The sequence below is a fragment of the Hipposideros armiger genome, unplaced genomic scaffold (genome assembly GCF_001890085.2).
Source record: "Hipposideros armiger isolate ML-2016 unplaced genomic scaffold, ASM189008v1 scaffold_718, whole genome shotgun sequence".
NCBI lineage: Eukaryota > Metazoa > Chordata > Mammalia > Chiroptera > Hipposideridae > Hipposideros > Hipposideros armiger.
In genome coordinates this window covers 477,254-503,265 of record NW_017732068.1, presented here as the reverse complement: position 1 = coordinate 503,265, position 26,012 = coordinate 477,254, and the positions used below count along the sequence as shown (strand labels likewise).

Sequence of the window (26,012 nt, the reverse complement as noted above, 5' to 3'; positions counted from 1 at the left end):
TAAGCTCATTAACTTTTTATGAGGTGGTCTTTTAGAATCTCGAGGTTCTGTCCATATTCTTCTGTGGTTCACTCATCACTAGCACAAGCTCACATTTTCATAAAAGCCTTTTCTTGAAAATTATCCATATTTTTTCCTGTTCTGAGTACACTTTGGGGACAGTCAAGTAGGAGGAATGTCAGACTAATTGCACTAATAATAATAATACAGTCCAGGCAGCTGGCTTTGATCTTGGGAACCATCGGCAATGCAGACCACTTTGATGTTTCACACAATGGAAGCATAAATATTTTCTATGTACTCCATGATTGGACTTCCAGAAATCTAATTAAGAGGAAGGTCAATTAAGAGAAAATAAAATCTAAACTCCAAAAGTCAGAGAAGAGGTGGGCGATGATGGCATGGCTGTGTGTACATAAAAGGAGCTACTAACCTAATTATAACTTATATAAACACCCAGAGAAATTGCCTTTCATGTGAAAAAAAGGTCCTAAAGCATATTATAACATTGAGATCATTAATGTGTCTTTGAAACCCACCCAGTCCTGGGAAAGAGTAGTAATACTGGCATTTCAAAACTCTATTACTAAAAAAATTGCAGACAGCGAGGGGATAAAAGCACTTCAGAGCTCATCAAACGCGGCCCCTTGCGTCTTGGATATGGGAGCCATAAATGTCTATGGCAGAGGTGTAGCGACTGGATTCTTCTAGGCATGGTGGGAAGGCACTTCGCTGTCTGTTTCAGAAGCTTGCAGGGCTGGAGTAAGGCCCTGGGATAGAATACAGCCCGGCAAGTTTCCTCAGCAATCTATGCCTCAGTTTCCACATTTTTAAAGTTGGGCTAATAGTGTTGATCTCATGAGGTTACTGTGATGATTAGATGACAGATGTAAATCCTTTAATTCACTGCTGCACACAGTAGGTACTAACAACTGAAAGCTCCTCCTCCTCCTCTCTCTGCAGAGAGCAGAAATTTTAGAATCAAAGGGGCCTGAGTCTGAACCTGTTTCTTCCACTTGCTTTCTGTGTCACCTTGGAAAGGCAGTTTTATCTTCTTGGGCTTCAGTGTCTCAAACTCTTAAATGGCGTCAATTATACCTATATTGCCAGAGAATTTACACAGAATCACTGGCATATAGGTAACTGCATGGGGGACTTAAGATAATGAAAAGTAACTCACCACAGTCTAAAGCGTACTTTCAAATATGTTATTTATGCATATGTGTCTGTGTGCTTGTGCGTGTGTGTTATATGTGCATAGGTGTGTACATAGGTTGTATATTTGTGTTGTGCGTGTTAAATGCATAGGAGGGAAGATCTGCCAGGATATCCATTCATCCCTGTCATTAGCCACAATTGTGTGATGTGGAAACTTGAATTTGAACAATGTGGAAAGTCACTCCTAACTGAACAGGGTAAACAGATTCTCTTTATTCCTTTGTTGGGTGACACACATCATATGGATTGATCCCCACCTTCTGTCTTTTTTGAACTACATCTAAGGATCCTTTCATCTGAGAAGTTCAAATTATGCCCACTTACCCATGCATCTTAGAGAAATCTTACTTTCTAACACTCACACTTTGGGACAAACAGATAGCCAAAACTAACTCATTAGGTGTCCCTAGTAGCCCTCAGGGACACATGGATCTGACCACAGAGGCCTGAATTTGTTCCTAAGGCCAATTAATTAAATAGCAAAGGATAAAATATGATCTTGGGTTATTCCTTTCTGAAAAACAATACATTAAGATGAAAATTCCCATTAAAGCGGATATGAATTATTGCTTTTTTCAAAGTAGTATGACCTTGGTCTCCACAAAGACCAGCAGAGTGATTGTCAGAAATGCTAGTGCTGTCTGATCATGTTTTCTTAATTCTGTAGTCTGAATAAAACACAGAGTGTATTGTTAAATATATTATGGGATATATTTAGAGTCGGTAGTGTAGATTTATCAAATCCAAAGGCCAAGTCCTGCCCTTGGATGTGTCAAATGTATAAATGTGCATCCCTGACCAGAGGAACATCTGCTTGAAATGCAGTGTTCTTTTGCTAATGGGATCTGTCGAGCTCACTGGAGGTGGAGGTGGACCCTGGGCATATAGCCCCTGCTGGCTGCTGCCATACTCACAGTTCACAGTGACCTTGACTTGTTTGACATCCGCCGAGGAGACCTCATTGGCAGCTTTGCACTCGTATTTGCCTGACTGCTCCCTGGTGATGCCGAGAATCTCCAGATATTCTTCTTCTCCTTCAAATTCTCTTCCTGAAAAACAGAGGTTGGCATGATTGTTTTTCTAAGGTTTACAATACAGAGCAGATTGCCTATTTGTTTTCTTTTGAGGAATGATAAATCTACATGGCTTTTCAATAATTCCACAATGTGCTTTGTTTGAGGTCAGGTTCCACAGACGCAGAACCCCAGGACAAAAAGTCATGTGAACGTGAGTAAAGAGGAAGTGTTCTCAGGAAATCTGGTAGGTGAGTGGAAAAATGGAACCTGGCAAAAAAGAAGCCAAGCAATGGTGCAATGCCAAGTTCCACAGAAGGCAAGTCAGCTCAATCCCTCAAGGAGCTCTGGGGACAGCGCATGTCCCATTTCAAAGTCGTCCTGACTAAGAGGCAAGAAGCTGCAGTGTGTACACATCCACACCCCTCAGTCGTTGGTTAAGGGTTTAGAAAAAAGTGGGAGATGAGGGGAGGCTCAGGCAAGTTGTAACGGGCTCAGAGGGGCTACAGGTGAAGCACGGACATCATCAATAACCCCATGCTGCAAATCACTCTTCCAACCAAAGTTCTTATGAGAAGGGGACGTGCCTTCCTTTTGAGAAACTGTCACTTTCCTCTACCACTTTATGTGGAATTCTGTTCATAAGGGTCAGTTCAAAACCCTGTCTAGAAGTTATGGCTTCCATGTTCATTATGAAACTATATCATTGTTGAGAGTTTCAGACCATGGACTAGATCCATGAGAACGTGCTGCTGATGGTGGATTTTGTGATAGACTGTGACACAGGCGAGTGGCAGTAGGGAGTTAAATACCACTGGATTAAATGGTATTAGGAATTAGGCGTCTGGAGGGCCTGTTTGGAAAGTTCTATAAAGTTGGATGTTTCCATTTTAGTAAAGGAATCTCAAGATTGGCAGGTTTGCTTAATTCCCCTCATGTGGAGTATAAATGATTAAATGACTTCCTTCATGAAGCGAGGGGGAAGATAGATCATGAAGAGGAAGTAGAAGGGGAGGAAGAGGAAATGGGGAAAAAGAAGGGGAAGTGGAAAAGAGGTCGAGCAGGACGAGCTTGGAAGGCCTATGGATTTCAACTCTAGCTAAATTGAAACCCCTTTACCCCCAAGTTGCAAAACCCCACTGCTGCCTGGATTAGATAAGAGCAGCTGGGAGGGCGCTAAAGGGCACAGTCCTGCCATCACGGAGAAACCCTTGCTCCTGGTCATCCTACACTAAGTACCAATTAATAGCTCTGCTCGAAGGCCACAAGCTGTTTTCCGTTTCTGGAAATTCCCTGATGGCCAAATCAACATTACAGACAGCTAGCACAGAGACAAACTCACTGTCTAAACATGTCAGCTAAGCCTGCTAACTAGGATCCCAAAAGAAAAACAGAGCCTCTTTGATTACATTCTGTAACCCAACTGTCAGGAAGACTCCAAGCTTCAAGTCTTCTGTCAATGTCTCTATCACTAGTTTTGAGGAAACTTTGCAATCCCAACAACAAAAAAGGCAATAGTTACATAACATTGTTTGGTTCTGAAGGCCTGAACATTATCTAGCACACACTTCTACTGAAAGTGATTAGTTTGTAAGTATACAGGTGCATATTATTTATAAAAGGCTATTTTTTTTCCTTGTCTGTGTTTTCCCCTTTTTTCTTCTCCACATTCAAGCAAGTAGTCAGACCCGACTTCTCGTGTCATAGAAGTGGAACATGATAGAAAACAGATACATAAGAAAGGGTAATAGTCCACTTTAGGATTAGCTGGGCAAGACTTGGGGTTGGAGAAAAAAAAATATCCTGCATCCTTGTATCTATAGACTGAGCAGCATGCCAACTAATTGATACTAAGAATTTTCTAGCTAAATGTAAATACCTTAAACACTAATGGCAATTCTGACAACTGGAGACCAAAATAGGTATCAGCTCATTAAAAATTTGGTGTGCAGAGGGGGGATTGACAGTGAGACATAATTTTTTATTTTGAATTTGAATATAGATTTTGAATATTGATTTTGAAATTAATGATGGATTGAATGAGAAGAGAGTTAAAGATGATGTCAGAATGTTTTAGGATTTCTGCCCTGCCCTGTCCCACACCCATCAGCCTTATTCCCAAGTGGGTACAGCGCTGTCAATAGAAGAAAGGAACAAGTATGGTCTCCTTGCAGATGGCTAATAATCCTGAATTCTTTTCAATTCCCTTGAAATACTCAGAAACGGTGAGTAATGGACCTCAATCTTGCAATTTGAATTTCTGAGAGACATAAATAGTTCCAGGAGGAGAAAAGATTATTTCAGCATCTAAGGCCCTACCAGTTTAGGAATATGGCACCATGAGAGTAAACATTAAGGAGAAGTAGAGAAAATAAAATAATATTTATTGGGTTTTGGACCTGAGATTCTTACATGCCAAAGTAAGTATTAATAATCTCATTTTCCCCCTGATGAGCGGCTAACAAAATAAATCCTCATGGGATGACTTTTCAATCCCACAGCTCTAGGAAGAATTTCCCCCTTTACTACCTGAGGATGAAGGAAGAATTTTCCCTTTAGTCCCCCACTCATAAGGCAGAAAGATCATTTTTGCTTCTCCCATGATATCTCTTTTCCACTCTCATGGCTGCTTTTATCTTCAGCATCCAACGTACATAGCTGTTTCAGTAGAGTGGGGGAGGCTCGAGGTGTAAGCTAAATACAGGTAGGAGAGACTAGATGATCTTCCCTCATACAGGCAGGCTGACAAGAATTTAAAATGTTTACACATCTCTGAGCCCTCCTTCGTGTCATTCTTCCTTTATCCCCTGGAGCCTCAGTTTGAAACTTGTTGAATTTCCTGGCATTTCTTGCTGGACTTTTTTACTTGCATCCACAGGAGACTTTGCCCATAACTCATTATCTCTCCTATTTCAACTGAGAATCTCTCATTAATCCACAGTGATCTGAGAGGAAATGGGAGCTTTGCTGTTGCTAGAAAGCCAAAGAACCAGATTGTAAATTCCCCAGGGACCATGCCTGACTCGCAATATCCCCATGAATCAGCACAAGGTTTGGCAAGATTAGTTACTCCATAAATGTCTGTTGAGTTAGCCAAACTGATTTTAAAAATACAAGCGGAAACTAGAGTCAGATTCAACACATCATATAACTTAAGAGAAAGGAGCTAAATATTGAAAGGAGACCAAGTAGTTTTGTAAGAAAAGCTGGTGTATAAATCCACTCCCTTTTAATGATCCTAATAAGAGTACCCTTTTACTGGGGGAGAAAGGATACACTTGGTACTCTGTTGTACAGGCTGGATGTCCTAAGGCCATGTCCTAAGGATGTATCTGCTGTATGGAGTTATTATTTCAGAAAAAGGTGTGGAGACAACAACAGAGCCCCCCGTGGAAACAAGAACAATGCCACTTCTTTCATCTGAGCAACTGCAGTTTCTTGTTTCAAGGCATAGAGGACGCTGCATTAGTCTTGAGTCACAAAATTCTAAAATTTACTCAGATTGTCTTGCTCCTCACCTTTTGCCCCAGTGTGCCTGTCCCCATCAGGGCAGAGCTCTTGCTTTATTTCAGTTCACTCTGACTAGCAGTTCTTAATCCAAGGGCCCTGTCACCATTTCTTTTTACTGTCTCAACCTTAAGAAGATTCAGGCCAGAATGTGACACTTAACCTGTTGCTAAGTTCTCTGGTGGAATAAAATTCTATGGCTACAACTCAGGGCCTTCTCTTGTTCCTATCTATTATTTTCTTCCCTTGTATAAATATTTACTTGAAATGCAAATTTCAATATTTTGGTATTTTAAACATTTGAACCTATTACCACAAGCTTGCTCACATTGCTGAGCGTTATATTTATTCAAGGATCTGGTGTTTAGTTTAAATCTCCGTTTGCTTAAATTTATGTGATTTTGTGTCTCCTGGCAATATGCAGTTACCAGGCTAAATAATGTCTCATCCTCCTCAGTGTATGCACCTCTCAAACTCTTGAACATCATTAGCACGTCCCCTCTTAGTCACTGTTTACTTAAGTTGTACATATTAGTTCTTTTAACATTTCTTCATAAGTCAAAAAGAAGGGCCTAGAGCTAATGGCAAGAGGAAAGCGTTCTCTTCTGTGCTTCCTAATGTAGAGGCAAATCGGCCAGGAATACGCCAATTAAAGTATGCCAGGTGCTGCCTTCTAAGAGAAGTGCCTTCAGAGTACTGACCCTACTTTGGTGGAACTTACAGAGATCACATCCAAAATATTGATTTATTTAGATTTCCAAGGTCAACCAGGCATTTGTAAGCAAGCCATTTAAAATTAAATACATTTCCACGGCACTTTTCTCCCTCACTTTTTCCCTTTCTCTCCTTCTTCCTCCCACCCATTCTCTCTCTCTCTCTCTCTCTCTCTCTCTCTCTCTCTCTCTCTCTCTCACACACACACACACACACACACACACACACACAGCTATTTATTTACATATAATCTTCCATTCTACCTTTCAGGAAATAGCATACAAATTCAAATTCACTAATACCCAAATACATGCTCACTAAATAGAGCAGGCCTATTCTTGAAAGTTCCCTAGGACATAACAACTAGCCCCTTATTTGGAATTAAAAAAAAGCTTATTATTCCAATAATCATTATCATATCTGACTTTCTTTTTCTTTATTTGAGATACAGAAAATAAAATTAGGAAAGTTTTAAAATTTGAGTGTTTTATGACTTTAAAAATGTAGAATTTTAAGGATTCTTATATGTTAAGAAATGGATGAATCAGAGAAGGATCCAAGATGGCAGAGTAACTAAATGCTGTGCTTGTCTCCTTCCACGACCACATTAAAATTTCAACTAAATTGTAGAACAATCAACCTGGAGAACCATCTGAAGTCTAGCTGAACAGAAGTTTTACAACTAAAGATATAAAGAAGTCACATCGAGGCTGGTAGAAGAGGTGGAGATGCAGAATGGCCTGGCCCCACACCCACGTGTAGTGGTTGAGAATGGGTAGAAATATCTCAGTTGTGGAGGTCACCCTTAAAGGAGTGAGGGGTCCCAGACCCACACGAGGCTCCCCAGCCTGGAGTACGGGTGCTGGGAAGAGAAACCCTCACAACATCTGTCTGTGAAAAACAGTGGTGGAGGGATGATAACTTGGAAGGTGTCAGAGACTTACAGGGAGAGGCTGAGCTGTGGGGCTTCATGGAGAGGACTGGAAGGATAGTCATCATTCTCCCTGTGTAGAATTCTCTCATGCAGCTGGCAGGCAGTCACCATCTTTCCTGTGTTGAGCCCTCCCTGACACAGCCAAATATGAATCTGCATTGGCCTGGTGAACTCTACTCACTCCACTCTGCTGACTCCCTGAGACCCTGCCCCACACAACTCAAGCAAAACAAGAGGCAATTTCTCTGCCAGCAGCCAGTCCCACCCATATTGCATTCTTTCTTGGACAACTCTTGGGGGTCTGCAGGCCCCAGGTGGCAGTGGCTGGCTGAGTGTGCCCTGAGTCTTTTGCTGAGTAGCTCCAGGCTCAGCACTGGCACCAAACCAGAATCTACATTAACTTGGCGAACACCACTCATCCCATCCTGTTGACACCCTGGAACCCTGCCTCACCCAACTGACATATCGCTTGAGGCTCTATCAGTAGCTAAGCCTTACAGGAGCTGGCAGGCAGCAGCAGACCTTGGGGTGTCCTGGGCTTTTTGTGGAGATACACCAGGCCTGGTACTGGTGTAGCTATACTCAATTCACAGCATGGCCTCTCCTACTTGCCTCTAGGTACAGCAGAGATAGTGGCCAATTATGGATCACTTTGTAGCTCCTACCAGGTAGCCCCAAGCCAGTCACTGGGCATGGATGAGAGCTCCTCCCAAGAGGCTCCAGAACCAACATACCTGGAGGTTGGCATCAGACCACAGCAGAGCACCACCAAATTAGCTCTACAAGCTGCACACCCAATGAGCAGTCTCAGCAGGCACCAGAGCCCACTAGGGAAAGTCCCACTCCATTTGGTAAATCCCATTCCCCCTTGCATAGCAGCCCTTAAATTTTAGCCTTAAGCCAGTCAGCCTGAGGCTCGATCCCACTCACTGATATGTCAGTAGCAATAAAGGCTCAACTATAACAGGAGGGCACACACAACCCACACAACAAACATTCCTGGAGCACCTGGTGCAGGTGACCAGGGAGACAGTGTCACTGGACTCTTACATAACACCACCCAGCCAAGATTTGGGGAACAAAGCAGATCTACTTTATACATAGAAGCAAACACACAGAGGCAGCCAAAATGAGGGGGAAAAAAAGAAATAGCAAATAAAAAAAACGGGAGACAAACCCATAGCTAACATTATACTCAAAGGAAAAAAAGTTAAAAGAGTTCTCCTTAATATCGGGAACAAGACAAAGATGCCCCTTTCACCACTTTTATTCAACATAATGTTGGAAGTCCTAGCCACAGACAGGAAAGTCCTAGTTAGACAGGAAAAATAAATAAAAGGCATCCAAATTGGCAAAGGGGAAGTAAACTGTCATTATATGCAGATGACATGATGCTATATAGAGAGAACCCTAAAGATTCCACAAAAAACTATTAGAACTGATATAGGAATTCAACAAAGTAGCAGGAGACAAAATTAATATTCAGAAATTGGTTGCATTCTTATACACCAATAATGAACTATCAGAAAGAGAAATTAAGAAAACAATTCCATTTACAATTGCATCATATCTAGGAATAAATTTAACAAAGGAGATAAAAGCCCTGTGCTCAGAAAGCTATAAGACATCGAAGAAAGAAACTAAAAATGATGGAAATAAATGGAAGTATATACTGTGCTCATGCATAGGAAGCATTAACAGTGCCAAAACGTCCATACTACCCAAAGCAATCTATAGATCCAATGCAATCCCTATCAAAATACCAATGACATTTTTCACAGAAGTAGAATAAATAATCTTAAATTTTATATGGAACCACAAAAGACTGGGAATAGCCACATCAATCTTGAGAAAGAACAAAATTGGAGGTATCACACTACCTGAAAATGAAAACACAATGACCCAAAATCTATGGGATACAGCGAAAGCAGTCCTAAAAGGGAAATTCATAGCCATACAGCAATTCCATGTCTGGGTATTTATCTGAAGAAATCCAAAACACTAATTCAGAAACATATATGCACCCCTATGCTCATTGTAGCATTATTTACAATAGCCAAGATATGGAAGCAACCCAAGTGCCCATCAACATATGACTGGATAAATAAGTGTGGTACATATATACAATGGAATATTACTCTGCCATAAAAAAGAATGAAATCTTACTATTTGCAACAAAATGGAGGACCTAGAGGATATTATGCTAAGTGAAATAAGTCAGGCTGAGAACAGCAAATTCCATATGATCTCATCTTATATGTGGCATCTGAAGAACAAAATAAATAAACAAACAAAACAGAAACAGACTCAGAAATACAGAGAACAAACTGATGGTTGCCAGAAGTGGGGGAGGGGGCATTGGGGAGCTGGGTGAATAAGGTGAGGGGATTAAGAAATACAAATTGGTAGTTACAAAATAGTCACAGAGATGTAAAGTACAGCATAGAGAATATAGTCAATAATGTTGTGAAAACTATGTATAGTGCCAGGGGGGTACTAGGCTAATCAAGGAGATCATTGCATAAATTAGACACACATGTAACCACTATGCTGTACACTTGAAACTAATATAAAATAATATTAAATTTCAACTGTAACTGAAAAAAAAATTTTTTTAATTTTAAAAATACATTAACAGTGAATAAAATTTAAAATTCCACCACTGTACTAGCAACATTTCCAGTGCTCAATAACCACATGAAACTAGTCTCTACTGTATTAGATAGCACAGATATAGAACATTTTCCTCATCATAGAAAGTTCTAGACAGGGCTGCGTTAGAATGTTTCCAAATTATCCCTACTATAAATAACTCCAACATTATTATAAACTTTATATACTTATAAAAAATAGATGAATCATTTTCTTCACTATTCTGAGACAAATCTTATAACATCTCTCTAGACCATTATTTCACAGAAGATAAGATATATATGACATGAGGTTCGCATTTCCTTCAAATACCTACTTTTGAATATTAACAAGTAATGGCTATCAACACATTAATTCTAAACACAAACACATATACAGATCAATGAAAAGCAAAGAAGTTGAACTTGTGTTACAGGGTATGTGTGTGTGTACATGTGGGTCTGGGGTAGAAAAGGAGAGTGAAAGGGTGAGTAAAAAGCAACTTATAAACTTCTATCTCTAAAAAGTAAAGAAAAGAAGACTGCAAATCAATAATGCCATTTGAAGTTTCCTATACTAACTTCAAATGCGGAATAAGTTTCTGTTCTTACAGTACATTTCATGTTCTCCTCCCCCCCGCCCCCCAGGGACAAACTCACCTATTTTTGGTTTTGTTTCTTTCCCTACTTTTTTTGCACACCATGTTCTACACAGACATGCTAAAAAAAGGAAGAAAGAGAGGAACACAGGGAATCTAGAAAAAAAAAATGCCTGGGATGGGGTTGTTTATATTTCCTGCCACGTCTCTTTCCAGAATCTTTGAAGTTTTTGTTTGTCAGCTTCACATCCCACATGAGAGATCCTTTAGTGTTTGACAATGTTTCTGTCGGAAGGCTGAAACAGTTTCTCATCGCTACCTCTCATCACCTATCAAGGAAGGGGTGAAGAGTGGCAAATGATCCATGATTGAAAAAAGGAAGGTGTGTGTGTGGAGCGGGGAGGGGAGTGCAGATAGAGTTGCCTGAAGCAGCACTGGTGGGAAATAAGGAAACATAGGGAAGATCGATGTATTCAAGAGAATGGGGGCGGGGCAGAGAAGTGATACAATGAAGATGATTTTAAGGACGAGACAGAGGAACAGAAATGAAAGAAGGGAGTACTCTGGAGAAAGAGGCACTTGACTATGAAGATACTTGAGCTACATGAAGAGAAGGGGTTGTTTATTCTGCTGTAGAAATATTCCCTCTTTGAATAGTCAGACACAACAGAGTGTGGATTATGCAAACTGGCCACATGCCTTCTGCAGCCCCAAAGGGTGTAGTTAGAACTGAGAAACTGGCTTTGGCTCTATGAATGAGCATGGGCCAAATTGAGAAGGCCCTGGCATTATTTTTCCTGTCATCCAGTGAGATCCAACTCATTATGGTTTGCATTTTTCCTTTCACATACAAAAATCAGCTAGCTGATATAGTTTGAGCTCAGCATCCAACCGGAAGTTGCCATCCACACATCCTTTTCAGTCCTGGGCAATAACATTCTGTTATTGTACCAACACGTAACCATTACCGCCTACCTGGTCTCAGTTTTTGGAAACCATTCTGCCTTTCTGGATGTTAGGCTTGAAATCAGAATCCCCTATGTTCAGTTCTCTGAAGAATTGTATTGATAATAGCTATCATTCCATTGTAGAGACCACATCTAGTTTTGCTCGTCACTATACCCCGGTGTGCGTGCAGCATGATGCTGGATACTGGAGTGTTCAAGAAATATTGCAAAGTGACTATTGAATGAGCTACCATTTAACAAGCATGTTCTAGGCACTGTGCTAGGTGACTCAGATAGTTCTTACTGAATTCACAATCCTGCTAAGATTGCTTATAGATAGGAAACACAGGAATCCAGGTTTAGAGAGGACCCTTAAAGAACTTGCCCACATTTATAATGTTATTAAGGGGAAGTTGAGGTTTGTGAACCTTTGGAGCATGACTACTTTTATCATCAGGATGCCAGGCGGTGCTGGAGTATCTGAGTTCTCAGCTTTCAAAATCTGCTCTATTTCTGTTTCTGAGTATAAAACTGAAGTTAAGGATGGGGCATTTGGGGAATTTCCAAAGCAAAGCTGTTCAGTTATAGGGAAAATAAAAAGATATCCTTCTGCTTTTTATAAGGTTTATCCTCTTCACTTAGCTTCTTTATTGAGAGAATTAAATAAAGCAGTAAGTGGAAAAAAGTTGGTATTTAAAAATTTAGCTCCACCCACTTATTTATAGAGTTCCCACCCCCCCACCCACCCAAAGCAATATAAAGCCATTGGTGCACATAAATGCGAACAGCCATCAAAGGAGCTACAGGAACAGTGTAGAAAAATATTATGTTAGGAAAGACTTACTGGGAGAAGTGAGTTTTCAGCAAGTTGAAAACACAAGAAGAGAGAATCAGAGCTGACAAAATGCAAAAGGGTGTGGCAACCCAGTCAGCTGTGCCTGAAATAGACATCTCCATGCAGGAGAAATGAGCAGTGTGCTGTGACAGCGGGACGTACACTAGGGTGGGGGAGGTGGTGTGAGGACTCTGGGTTTGCTGTGTTTGGGTATCTCTGCAGCTCAGTAAAGATACAGTGGAAACTTCCAGCACCTACAAAGTACTGAGTAAAATCGGCATTTTATATAATTTCCCTCCCCGCCTCCCTCCCTCCATCCCTTCCTTCTTTCCTTCTCTCCTTCCCTCTTCCCTTCCTTACCCTTTCCTCCTTTCTTTCCTCTCTCCCTCCCTCCTTCTTTCCTCCTTCCCTCCCTCCCTTCCTTCCTTACTTTCTGGAGGAAACATGGCATGAAAGCATGGAATCCCATGGACAGTCAATTCGTTTCAAATCCTTTCTGTATCAACACCACTAATGCTTGGTACAAATTTCTTGGCACCGAATCCTAACATGTATTGTGATAAGCTTCCCTGTGAATTGCTGTGAGAGTGAAGGTGGTTCTTCAAGGATGTCAAGGAGTCATCATCAGTCCTGAGTAATAAACTGCCAGGGGCTGCCAGGAGCATGATGTTGAGTCTGGGCTCAGTGGGAGAGCGGCGATGTCTGTGAGGGCAGGAGGAGGGAATGTGTACCACATATTTGGACCCACACCTGCTCTGGGGTCTCCTGTAGTCCACTTCAGTTTTTGTGGATATGAAGAAATGTATTGTAAATGCAGTGTGTGGATTGAAAGCTAGTGATTTCCTGGGCTTGAATGTAGTTGGTACCACTTAGGAAATTAGAAGGGAATGTTTATTTTATTTATTTTATTTTTAAATTTTTTCTTCAAATTCATTTTTATTCTTTTTAAAAAATTAGTTTTAGGTGTACAAAACAATGTAATAGTTAGACATTTACACCCCTCACAAAATGATATCCCCCCTCCCCCAATATAATACCCCTCTGACATCACATATAGCTGTTACGATTCCATTGACTCTATTCCCTATGCTGTACTCCACATCCTGTGACTGTCTACATATTAAATCATTATTATTCAGCTTCGGCTTCAGGTGTACAGTGCAGTGGTCAGGCATCTACACCGTCCATGAAGTGGACCCCTTAATAAGACAAGTGTTCATCAGATACTCTACCAAATCCTTACGTTATTGATTACATTCCCCAAACTGTATTTCGTATCCCTGTGGCAACCTGTGGTTACCAATTTGTGCTTTCTAATCCCCTCATCTTCTCCTTCAACCCCACCCCCCTCCCATCTAGGAACCCTCAGTTTTTTCTCTATATCTCTGAGGGACTGTTTATTTTAGCATGGGAATAATGAGTGTGGTTCTTGACATGGTTGGTATCAAGTTTTTCTCAGAATATCCTGGGAACTACATTCCATAGGAACTAGGAAATATGAAGTTGCTAGGAGACTGGGGCTGGGGCTAAATGTGGATGAAATGTGCAATACCGTATATACTGGTGGCAATTCACACCACTGGAGTAGGGACTACAGAGCATTCATATGATGTAGTATGATGTCATAAAGCAAGGACTCATTGTCTCACTTCCTTTTTATTATCCTAGGGGTATGGGGAAGAAGAGGTAAAGAGGTAAAACTGAAAAAAAAAGTGCTTAGAAGAGTCCTTTGGAATAAAATAGAAGTAAAAAGCCATCAGGTGTTGATTATTTTCTACACTATTTCCTAAGAAGGGGGTGAGGCAGAAATAAGAATTGCTGGTCAAAGGGAGCAATAACCAAGACCTTTCCCCATTGTCATCAGAACTGTAGGGGTATCACGTGACCAGTCATTAGCGATTCTGCCATGGCTGAGGACTAAATATCAAGAGATATGAGAGCAGCAATTGCTGTTTTCAAGAGTCACATAAATCAATTGACATTTTGCAAGCGAATGTGTTAAACTCAGCAGGGCAATTGCACCATGGAAGGCTTGCTAGGCATAGTTTTGCGGCTGCCACAGAAGCCTGTGAAAAATAATTAAAACAAAGCAGCGATAACCCCATCTGGCCCTCTGCCCTTTCATTACAAGCCCTGATGTTGCACTGGCCTCGTTTGGGCTCACCCCCAAATCCCAGCCTGACTTCTTCAGCTAGTCTCACTGCTGAAAGAACTGTTTGTTCCAATTTAGAAAATTGTTCTTGCTTCAAGTCAGTACATAAGTAATGAAGAGAAAAGTGGGGATAGGCCAGAAAAGGAAACGGTGTAAGCATGAGCTAAAGTGATGTTCATAGAATGTTCCCATTGAAGATAAGGTGAGCAGCCTTTGGTTGCTCAGGGGACAACACAAATAGTAGTAAGGAGTCCGGCAATTTGCTTCTTATTCTTAGACCAAAATGTATGAAACAGGAATCACCGCCATCGACATTCAGTTTTGGTTACAGCCCTCTGCATATCAGCACGCCTCAATCCTGAAGTGGATGGATCGCAGTGGAAGTGAGGGTCCCAGCTGCAGTGCTGGGAGTGTATATACATCAAGGCAGGGTGGGAGAGCAGGAGTGAGCTCATGTCTGCTCTTCAAAGCAGTCACTCTCCCAGGCTGGGCTCATACACTCCTGGAAGGCTGAGAGGCCAGTGGGCCAAAGCTTAATAGGAAAACAGCAGCGATTTTTCTCCACTGCTATTTATGTTTCAAGCGCGTGACAGGCTGTCAGTGCAAAGTGAGGGTCGCTAAATTTACTGCCTTTCAGATTACTGCCACAGTCTCTGACTTGACAAGTCATTTCATTTAAAAGGAACTGCATGAGGATGTTTCCTCCACTTCTTTTTAAATAAAAACAAAGGGAGAGAAAAAGGCCACCACAGAGGTTTAAATGGTTGAAATGAAGAAAGCCCCCCACAACTGTCTTAGCCTGATAGGAGGGTGCTACTTTCATAAACTCCCCTGTAAAGTAGCTCGTGAGGAAAGGGATACCCCAAAGTTCTTGGCTTGACTGATTTGTGGGCTGACTGATATTTTTAGGGGGTGGTAAGACAGTGAGTTTTTATACCTGTTGAAATTGAATGCTTAAAAGACATTGAAGTGGAGATTCCTTCTAGACAACTGGATCTAAATGAAGAATAAAACTACTTATTTTTTTTTAACTTTATTTCCTTATCTATTCATTTATTTTCTGAGTTCTTTATAAACCAAAGAAGGTAACTATAGACAAAAAGACAAAATTAACCATCGAGGGGGTAAAGGGCATAGAGATGGAGTACCTCTGAATGCTAAATAAGATTAACAATTCAAAATATAAAATTTTTTTTAGTATAAAAAGGCCTAAGTACTTAAAATATATATGCAAGTTGATTGTCATCTGAACAGTAGCTCATGACTTCCGAGTACCATTATAAAGAGTAATTTGGCAAATATCAATTGCTACCATGTAACACACAATAATTTAAACAGGAAGTACAAGGAATAGAGGGAGTAGAAAAAAGGTATCCCTAATTCTTATAAAACTTCCATTCTCATCAGGGATAAATGCAGTTAAACAGCTCTGGAAGTTCTTGACTTTATTTCATGTGAGTGGGAAATGGATTAAAGGATTTGGGAGTCATACTTGAACTTTGTCTAATAGTTTCTAATAAAAACTATTAATCATATTTCCTCAATGATTATGCTACTCTTATTTACAGCGTGGTTTGTTTCTTGATTGTGTTTCTTGATTCTATTTGCTTCTTCCTGGGCCAGTCTTTTACTATTTTAATTATTGTACATTAGCTTTTTAATATGCTTCAATTAAGGATATGAATAGTCATGTCAGAATTTTCCTTATTGGAAAATTTTTTTTCAGATGAACTTCAGAATTATCTTCTAAATCAAACAAAGACAAATATTCAGTCTATGATCAAGTTTATATTGGATTTAGAGGTTAATTCGGAGAAATATAGTTTTATAATCTTGATTCCTTCTAACCAAGAATAAGATATCACATTTAAGTATTCTTTAATCATCCATCAATTGTTTATTTTTCTTATTAAACTCTGATAATTATGCATTAAACTTATTCTAATATATTTTATATATTTTTTATTTCTAGTGAATAGAATTCTTTTAGCCATTCTAACTGGCATTATAATATTTAGGAAAAAAACCCATAGTTTTGTATGTCAATACCGTAACTAGCTACCTATTGAATTATCTTTTTCTCTTATTGTTGCTAAAATGGTGTTGAAACAACAGGCTATCCCTTTTTCTTTTAAAGACCTTTTAAAAAATATTTTCTTTTTTTTTTAAATTGGGGAATTGGGGAAGGGTAACAGTGTTGGAGAATTGGGGGATGGGAACAGCCAAGTTGTTGTCTTTCAGTCTTAGTTGTGGAGGGTGGAGCTAGCTCAGCTACAAGTTCAATCGCCACCCTGCTGCCTGTTGGCAGCTCAGTGGCAGCTCAGCTTGGGTGCAGCTCACTGGCCCATGTGGGAATCGAACCGGTGACCCTGTTGCTCAGAGCTTGCACTCTTAACCAACTGAGCTACTCGGCCGTCCCCCCAGGCTATCCCATTTTGAAAAAAAAAGTAGCCTTATTTTATTCACCCAAACAAATTCAGATGGATCAAGGGATTCAAAATTAAAAATTAAACTATAAGAGTACCAAAAGAAAAGACAATAGTTTGATAACACTGAAGAAGGGAATACCTTTCTAAGCAAGTCATGAAACTCAGAAGCCATAAAAAAAGACATTTATTAGTTTGACTACATAAAAAGTAAAAATTTCTCTACAGTACAAAACTTTCACCAACAATGGTAATGCATAAATGATAAGATGAAAAATATATTTATAATATATGTGACATGAAAGGCCAAAATCCTTAAAAAGTTGAATTTTACATCAGGAGACTCGTCTGACCATTTTGGGAGAGAGTTTGACAACATCTGCTAAAACTGAGTATGCTCAAATGACCCAGCAATCCCACTGCTATGTGTAGTAATGTTCACAGAAGCACTTGAAGCACACACATTGTGTAGAGCAGCGGTTCTCAACCTTTCACAGGGGTCGCCTAAGACCATTGGAAAACATATATTTTCAATGGTCTTAGGAACCGAGACACCGCTCCTCTATCTGTCTCCAGGCCCACATGCAGATACTCCCACAAACAAGTACCCGGCGACCCCTGTGAAAGGGTCGTTCGACCCCCAAAGGGGTTGTGACCCACAGGTTGAGAACCGCTGGTGTAGAGGGTGAATAAATTGCTGCATATTGATATAATAGGATACCATACAGCAAAGAAAATGAGTAGATGACAGCTAGAAGTGGCAACATGGACAATCTCCCAGTCGTGTGAAATAAATAAAACAGAATAAATACAGTATAAATCCCCTCATCTGACAATTATAATCACAACTAATCTATATTTTCCAGGAATGCTATATAGTTGGAAAACGATAAAGCCAAGGAAGAAAAGAATTATCTCCAAATATTTAGCATCATTACACCTAATGTTTAAGTGCTTACTATGTGTCATGCTTTTTATATAAATATATTCACTTAATTAAGAATATTTAATTCAGCAACTTGTCTATTCCTCTTCCCTGATTCCCCAATGCTGCTCCCCTCCCCCAGTTCCCCAATAAAATCTTAAAAGAAAAAAGAATATTTAATTCAGGTAATGTAATGGCATCAACTCATTAAAAAGGTATATTGGCTATAGAATACTATGTATAGTATATTCTCCTTTGTGTTTGAAAACTTGTGTGCACACATAAATGCATATATTCAGATATATGCTTTTAGAAACATTTGCTTATATATACACAACGTCCATACAATGTTAGTAACAATCTTCTGAATTACAGAATTGGAAGTGCCAGAAATGAGGGAATTTCCCTTCATTTTATGCCTTCCTATACTGCTTGAATTTTTGACATAGATCATATATTACTTTTATATTGGCAGTTTTTAAAAAGTGAAATTGGATTTAATAATTTCAGGGGAAGGACATACCCATCCTTGTGACTGTATCCTCAGGGCAGGTTTCTCATAATGAAAAAGAAAATCTCTGAGGCTTTTTTTCTATTTCTAGCTTAAGGAAAGGTGAATTAATAGGGAAATAAGACACCAATACCTAATGACAGGAGGAATGGTAGCAAGGAAGTTGATATTCTATAAAATCCGAACAATTCTCTAATTGGCTGAATAATATGGAGTTTTAATGACTGTACATGGGCACTGTCTCTTTCACCTTACCTCTTATACCGTCCAACTGTGGCTATTAAAGAATTGTGACCTGCAGGCTCAGCCCACTCTGCCCTGGAGCAGTGATGTGTGAGCCTGGCTGATTGTTAGAAGTTTTTTCTGCACTGTGGAGAGGGGTCTGGACTCAGGGCGCTAACTTGAAGGTGGAAGGCATCTATATACACACTCAGATGCCTTTTCCTTGCCTCCTCTCTACCCTGTGGCACCAGATTGTTTGGCTGCTCTTCAGATCTTGTCACTGGCACTCAGGCTGCACTCCAGTCCCCAGCTAGGGCTAAAGTTGGGCTAAGTCATGAATGTGATCCATCATCTAGTTGTCACTATCTCCTTTCCTCCAAGGCTGAAGTCTTCTTGCTGCATTTTTATCACTGACTAGCCTTGATGCAGCACCATTACCCAGAAATCTCTGTGCCCTGCTATTATCATAGCACTTTGGATCTGAATATTCTGAGACTTATCCCAACTTGAGTTTCCTTAATGATGTGAACTATGAGTCTTACAGCAATGGGAAGGAGCCCTGAGGTGTGCATAGAAAGAACCCATCCTTTATCCTAGCTTGTTTCTATTTTTATACTCCTTCAGCCTAATCAAAACTCTGCTTATCTTCCTTTTTTCTAGGAACTTGTACGTTTGTTAATAGCTTAGGCCCCCCCCCCGGGCCTAACAGGCAAGAACCACACAATTATTTCTTTAAAAGTATACAATTAATAGGGTCTATATGGGAAACTTTTATGGATGGAGAGAGCAGGTGATAACTAATACCTGTCATACAAAAATACCAGGCTCAGTATATTTTTCCACATTATATAGCACAGAAATTTGTATCTCCACCAATCACTTAAATGTACTCAATCATTTTTTTTTTATATCAGGCAACTTTCCAGCCCTGTGTTGAAGCCATTTTGTCTTGCTCTAGGCAGCTGATCAATCTATTTAGAAAGTCTACCCGTCACTTCCCATATCCACTGTATACAGATATCACTGCAATCTCACAGAATAACTGCCCAGAGATTTCAACCTAGGACTTGTCAAATGCTTAAGACAACTAATAAATACAAAGCATATTGTTATGGACTGCATGTTTGCATCCCACCAAAATTCCTATGTTGAAATTCTACACCCGTATGATAATATTACAAGACGGGGTCTTTGGGAAGTGATTAGGTTATGAGGGTAGAGCCCTCATGAATGGTAGTAGCACCCTTATAAAGGAGACCCCAGAGAGCTCTCTTGCTCCTTTTGCCATGTGAGGCTATAGGGCAAGATGGCCGTCTATGAACCAGGATGTGGGCTCTTACCAGACACTGAATCTTCTGGTGCCTTGATCTTGGACTTCTCAGCCTCCAGAACTGTGACATATAAATTGTTGTTCAATTCACCCAGTCTATGGTACTTTATTATAGCAGCCCAAATTGATTAAGACAGCATAGCTACTTAGTATGCTATTATACATTTATTTAAGAGTCTCTGGAGTCTATCCAAAGACCACGTATTTAGAAAGCAAGCCACTTGGACCATAATTATTTATGCACTTCCTAGAAATGTCTTCACTGAAGTGAGACCACAGGCTTTCTATAAAGACTATAAAAAATTATCCTTTTGAACACACTTTCTATGTATTTCATAAACTTCAGTCAAATATATTGTCTAGTACATTACTCATTATCCTTTGTAAGTAAACTCTATGCATCAGATATTTGTGGTAAATGTCTCCTCAGATGGTATTCAAAATTTTTAAAAAAGTATGTGAATTAATGTATTTTCCCTTTTGCTTTCACTTTAAAAAAGTTATGCAAATATTTTGCCCAGACATAGTGATCAGCTTATCTCAGGTTCCTGTCAGCATCTATTGCAGATTTTCTCAAAGTGTGATCCATGGATCTCCTATATAAGAATTATTTGGGGAGCTTATTTTACATGCACATAACTGAGTCCTTTCATAAAATTACTGAATCAGAGCCTCTGAGGTGAGGCCCAGAAATCCATGTGTTCATAAAGCTACCTAGGTGATTCCTAGGCATCACCTACATTTGGGAACCACACATGTGTTCTTAGTAGTCTGACATCCAGGGGCACATTCCTTTTCTTCTCTCAGGGGGCTTCAATTAACCCCAGCTGATGGGTTTAACATTGGCCTGGGACTGGGGATCAATCTAGTTTTTAGGTCAGGGCAGACTGAGGAGAAAAGTTAAATTATGATAAGAATCAACATTCTGCATTGAACTTGACACTCAATTCCCACTCCTAAGCTAACAATTCAGACTCCATTTGTTGATACCACTTGTGTCACAGACTGCTTACATATGCTAGTTCATTTACCTGTATTGGCATATTATTTTTTCTTTCATTACAAATGAATCTACTTAAGTTTAGCAAAGTTGAGGAACTTTCTCAACATCACACAGATAAGTGGCAGAGCCAAGAGGTATGTGTGACTCTGGTGTTTTTAACTATTATACCATTTTAAAAGCCTTAGCTCTAGGGGCCAGCTGAGTGGCTCAGTTGGTTAAGAGCTTGCTCAAAGGTGCGAGCTCTGAGCAGCAGTGGTTTGATGCCTGGCCCGAGCTAAGCTGCCAACAAGTGGTAGGATGGTTCAGCTAAAAACAAAACAAAACAAAACAAAAAAACCCTCTTAGCTCTATTCTTGGAACTCATCTCCATTTTGCTTACCTGGTTCTAGACATTCAATTCCTAACAAAAGCCAACCCAAGGTTGACTGCCTGGAACTCTACATAAAGCCTGGGTCCCGATTCCCAGTCATCTACTGTTCTTTCCTTTCTGTCCTGCAGTTCACTGTGTTTTACCTGGCATGGTCATTAGATTTCTGTATTGTAAAAATCACCAAGAATAGATCACTTACATGCAAAGCTAAACAAGAAGACACAAATTGTCTTTCCTACTTCCAATTATGAATGAATTTTGTTACAAAAGCATTTTCATCAGTGGATAAACTGTCTTGGAGAATGAAAAATGGATGGCTGGTGACCTTCTCAAGCATTAGAAGATCCTTTAAGAGTAAATTAATTTGTAAAGAGATGAGAGATTTAATTTCTTTGGATCATGTTATGTAGGATTCTGAGCTATCCCAACCTACACTCTAGTATTCTGGTTGTGGAATTACATTGAACTTACACGTGGCCAGCATGAGGTGTAGGCAGATAAGGTGATGCAATGCAGGGGTTGCTTGTGTGGTGAGATCTGACAGGTTGCTGGGCTAGATAAATTGCCTCAAAAAATATCAAACTTTAAAGCTTAATTATTTTCCCATTAAGATTTCTTTTGCAATGCAAATATTAATGCAAGTGGTTATACCTTTTATCAGCTAATGTCTTAATTCTCAATTAACACCTAAGGGATTTGTTAGCCTGCAGGCAATCAGGATAGCTACCTGTGGGAATAGGTTCTGGGGAATTGAAGGGGCTAGAATGGAAGAAGAGGTATTCAGAAGTTCAGATGTCACATTTTACAAAATTCTGGCTTAGTGTGTCTAAATGTATAAGGTGGCTAGGAGATAGGTAGTAAATTCTGAGACAGAAAATCATTCTCACTAATATCTAAGACTTGATGTAAAATTAGTTGCAGATACAGATAAAAAGGTCATGGCTTCTGATATTTAAATAAGTCTGCCTTGGAATAGGTATGGAATACACTAAAAGTCTTTGGGTCCATTTGAGGTTATGCTAGGTGGTCTTTTAAACTTGCTGGTGGTCTTTTAAACTCTTGATGAGAACAATAATTTCCAGTTTTTCAAAAGATAATTGGGTAAGTTCTGAGCAGGAGGTCTTGGAATATCTTCAGTAAATTACTAGGCTTTCAAATCTCCTGAGCCTTTCCTTCCCTGTGTATTATTCTAAAATATTGTTAGTTTCCAGAAGGCTAAGCCTGATTATATCAGTATCTCAAGATAATATAGACTGAAGCAATTTTAGGTGCCTGGTATAAAAGAGCTTGCAATTTCAAGGTGAAAAATTTAAGCACCTCAGATCACCCCTTTTGTAGGATGGTTTCTTTCATCTGAAGGCAAACGGAGCAATGGCACTCGGGCAACACCACCTGACCTGCTATGTCGAGGGGCAGATACCACAGGGAAATGCGAAGGCAGAGGAGTGTAGGGGCAAGTCCTACAGCAAACAGGACGGTAACAGAGTGGGGCACAGGGAGGTCATAGGAAGAGCTCAAGTAAAGCAGACCATCGGGAAGAATAAGTGCAGGAAGAAAATGCTGCCAGAATGGTAGCAGCCTAGAATAGACTCACAGATACCTCCAGAAAAGAAATCAGTGTTGTTGGCAGTCAGGACAGACACGGGTTTGTTTTGGTTGGTTGAGCTTAAGCCTATTCACAAAAAAGACTTCATTTGAATACAACAAAAAATAACCATGCTAAGAAGTGGTCACCTGTCATTCTACATATCTGAGAGTAAGTGAAGAGATGAGCATATGATTGTAAAGGTGACTGGGTATAGGACAGCGTAAGAGTCACAGAAGTTCGGAGTGGTCACTCCTGACAATATAGTGAAAACCTCAGTCTTCTTTTAAAGACGAGAGGTCCTCAAATATGTTTTTTTTTAAACAAACATCCCTGGTCTGGATATAGTTTCAGGTGGTCTAAGGGCTTTAGGTTTAGGCTTTTCATTATTCCTGAGTACCTACATAAGGCACGCAGAAATAGTGGGCAAGTTTTGTCCCTATGTTTAACTCTTATTATATAATGGAGTGTCAACCTAGAGAGCTGTCGAGTGCTGTCATGCATGAGAGCTATCAGCCATTGGCATGGGGAATGACAGTGCTGGCTACATACAAACTACATGTGCTAGGCCGGGCCTAATTAAACCTAGGCTAGAAAATGGCTTGGTTGGATCACACTAATCAAAAAATGATGCAATTCCAAAGTGGTAAGAGGCTTGACCTCCCTCTTTCCCAATCCAACATTGGCCATTAAGGAATCTATCCTTTTCTGAAAGAAAATAGGCGTGCGTGTGTAGAAAGATAAATGGCTGAATTTGGGTTAGCAGAAAAATGGAATTGTTCCTTAAAGTAGCAGAAATATAGTTTTTACTAAAGAGTAAAAAATATGAAACTTGAGACACATATTTAAAATGAAGTTTGGGTAAAGGAAAGCTTAAAAGTAATTTCATTAAATTTAATCAAAATCATATAGATTTAAACTCTCTTTTCTGGAAAAGACACTAGTAACTTTTTCAAATTATAATCCAGGATACAGGTTCTCAAATTTTCCAGATAGCAGAGCACCTAAAAATGAGAATATCCTTTGTCTAATAATGAGGCAAAGTATTTGATTATGTGATCACCTTATATTAGATTGCTAAATTTTAATTCAGAAAAAAATGGCACAGACACTAAGAAAATTAGGAACTTTTTCATGCAACAACCTTCAATCAATAAAATTCTATTTAGTACTATTTCCCTTCTGAGAAATCAGGAAAAGAATGTCAATATTCCATTTTATCAGCAGATCCACTAAAGTTCAGTTTCTGGGACACCAGTGTTCCTTAGCGCATAGACTGAAAACCACTGAAATAGTTTTCTAAGGAACAATCAATGCAATTATGTTCAAGAGAAAAATTAAAATCAAGTTAAGTTAATAAAGAGATGAGAAAGGGTGTGGCTGTTGCATAGATCAAATGCCACTGTCCAAACTTTGATAGCCATATGTGAAAAGCCGTATACATCAGGAGATCATTTGCTATCCTTAGGTTCTTCATAAAGCTGGGTCCCTCTACCTTGTGTATGTGAATGTATTGGGGAGGGAAGGGGAAGATTGAGAGAGACAGAGACAGAGACAGAAAGAGACAGTCTACCAATATAAGCAGGGTGGCTCTCCCTTTATTAATCCCTATTTGATGAGTACCAGCTCCTCAGAACAGAAAACAGTAGAGAACTTAATTTGACAGCTATTACATATCCGGCACTGTGCTGGGAAAATACAACAATACATAATAAAACAATACTGAAAAGTAAAGGGGATGCAACTATTTAGGAAACCATTATATGGATAATAATTGATTAATAATAACTTAAATTTGCTTTTACTGCTGATATTCATGACTACTTTTGAATATGATGAACAGTGCCCAGACACAGTAGGGGCTCGTTAAATGTTAATTTCATTTTAGCCTCCTCTTTCTGCCACAACTGTCTCAAGAGTTTTTACCCCAAAATAATCTGCTCTATATCTGGTGAACCACTTGTACAATGTAAGATTGGAGGCTTAACACAGATGTCTTTTTTTGAACAAAACATCTTTTATTGTTGGGTATATATATTTATAAGGAAATAGGTAAGTAGATTGATAGATAGACAGGCAATCTCTTATTGTTTTATGGATAACCAAAAATGTTTTTGAAAAAATAAAACAATATTTCCTGAAATTGTGGTTTATTCTTTACCAAGTTTGTTTTAAGTTGGAACCAATAGAGGTACAGCGAGGGGGTTAGCCTAACCATGGCCCATGGGCCAAATTTGATCTGCTATCAAGGTTTTTTGTTTGTTTCTGCATTTTTAAATGATTAAAAATTAAACCAAGAGCAATATTTTGTACACATGAAAACTGCAAGGAAGTCAAATTTCAGTATCCATAAGTAAAGTCTTATTGCGACACAGCCATGCCCATGTATTTACTTATCGTCGACCAGCTGCTATCAGGTATAACTGCAGAGTTTGGTTGCAACTTAAACTATTTACTACTTGGTCCTTTATGAGTTTGACAATCCCTAGTATAAAGGAGCAAACTAATATGCAAGAACTGCATTTTTCACTGGACTGTTGTTTCTCATTCTTTCAATTGGGGAATATAGTAGAGGACACCAGAATTGCATTTTCAAATAATTATGCTATTTGTATCTATGAGTCCACTTCCATTTTTAGGTCATCCTAAATACCGTTCTCAAGCAGCTTTTCCCAAGCTAGGAAGGCACCTAGGGAACTCCTTAAAAAGGAAGATTCTTAGGCTCCATTTCAGCAGTTCTAGTCTTGTAGGTCTGTGGGGAGCCCCAGAAATGTGCATTTTAACACTTGGGTGGTGATTCAGAAGTCCACTTTCACTGCAAGAGCTTCCCAAAGCCCAGATTCACAGGCTCCTTTGCCCTGGCCTCAACAAAATAGCCACGGTGTAAGGAAATCTGTGAAAGCTCTGGCTATACAATAAACCGAGCTGTTTGAGCTTGCATCCTGAGACTTCCTACAGAAGAGATGGCTGCACTTTCTGTGGAGTAGCTCCCAGGAGAAATGCAGTCAAAGTTAGAATCAGACTAACAGCCTTATACTCATTTCTTTCTAAAAAAAGCTGAAAAGCCTCCAGGCATTTCTTTTTGCCTGCT

General features: G+C 39.6%; 1 protein-coding gene across 1 annotated transcript in view; it reads right to left on the bottom strand.

The window, feature by feature from the left end:
• The window catches only part of LSAMP (limbic system associated membrane protein), a 299,121-nt gene that overhangs the window by 48,720 nt on the left and 224,389 nt on the right, over positions 1-26,012 (bottom strand). Inside the window, exon 3 of the mRNA XM_019627181.1 lies at positions 2,133-2,267. Coding sequence (XP_019482726.1) covers positions 2,133-2,267 — 135 coding nt within the window. The remainder of the gene's footprint in view (positions 1-2,132; positions 2,268-26,012) is intronic.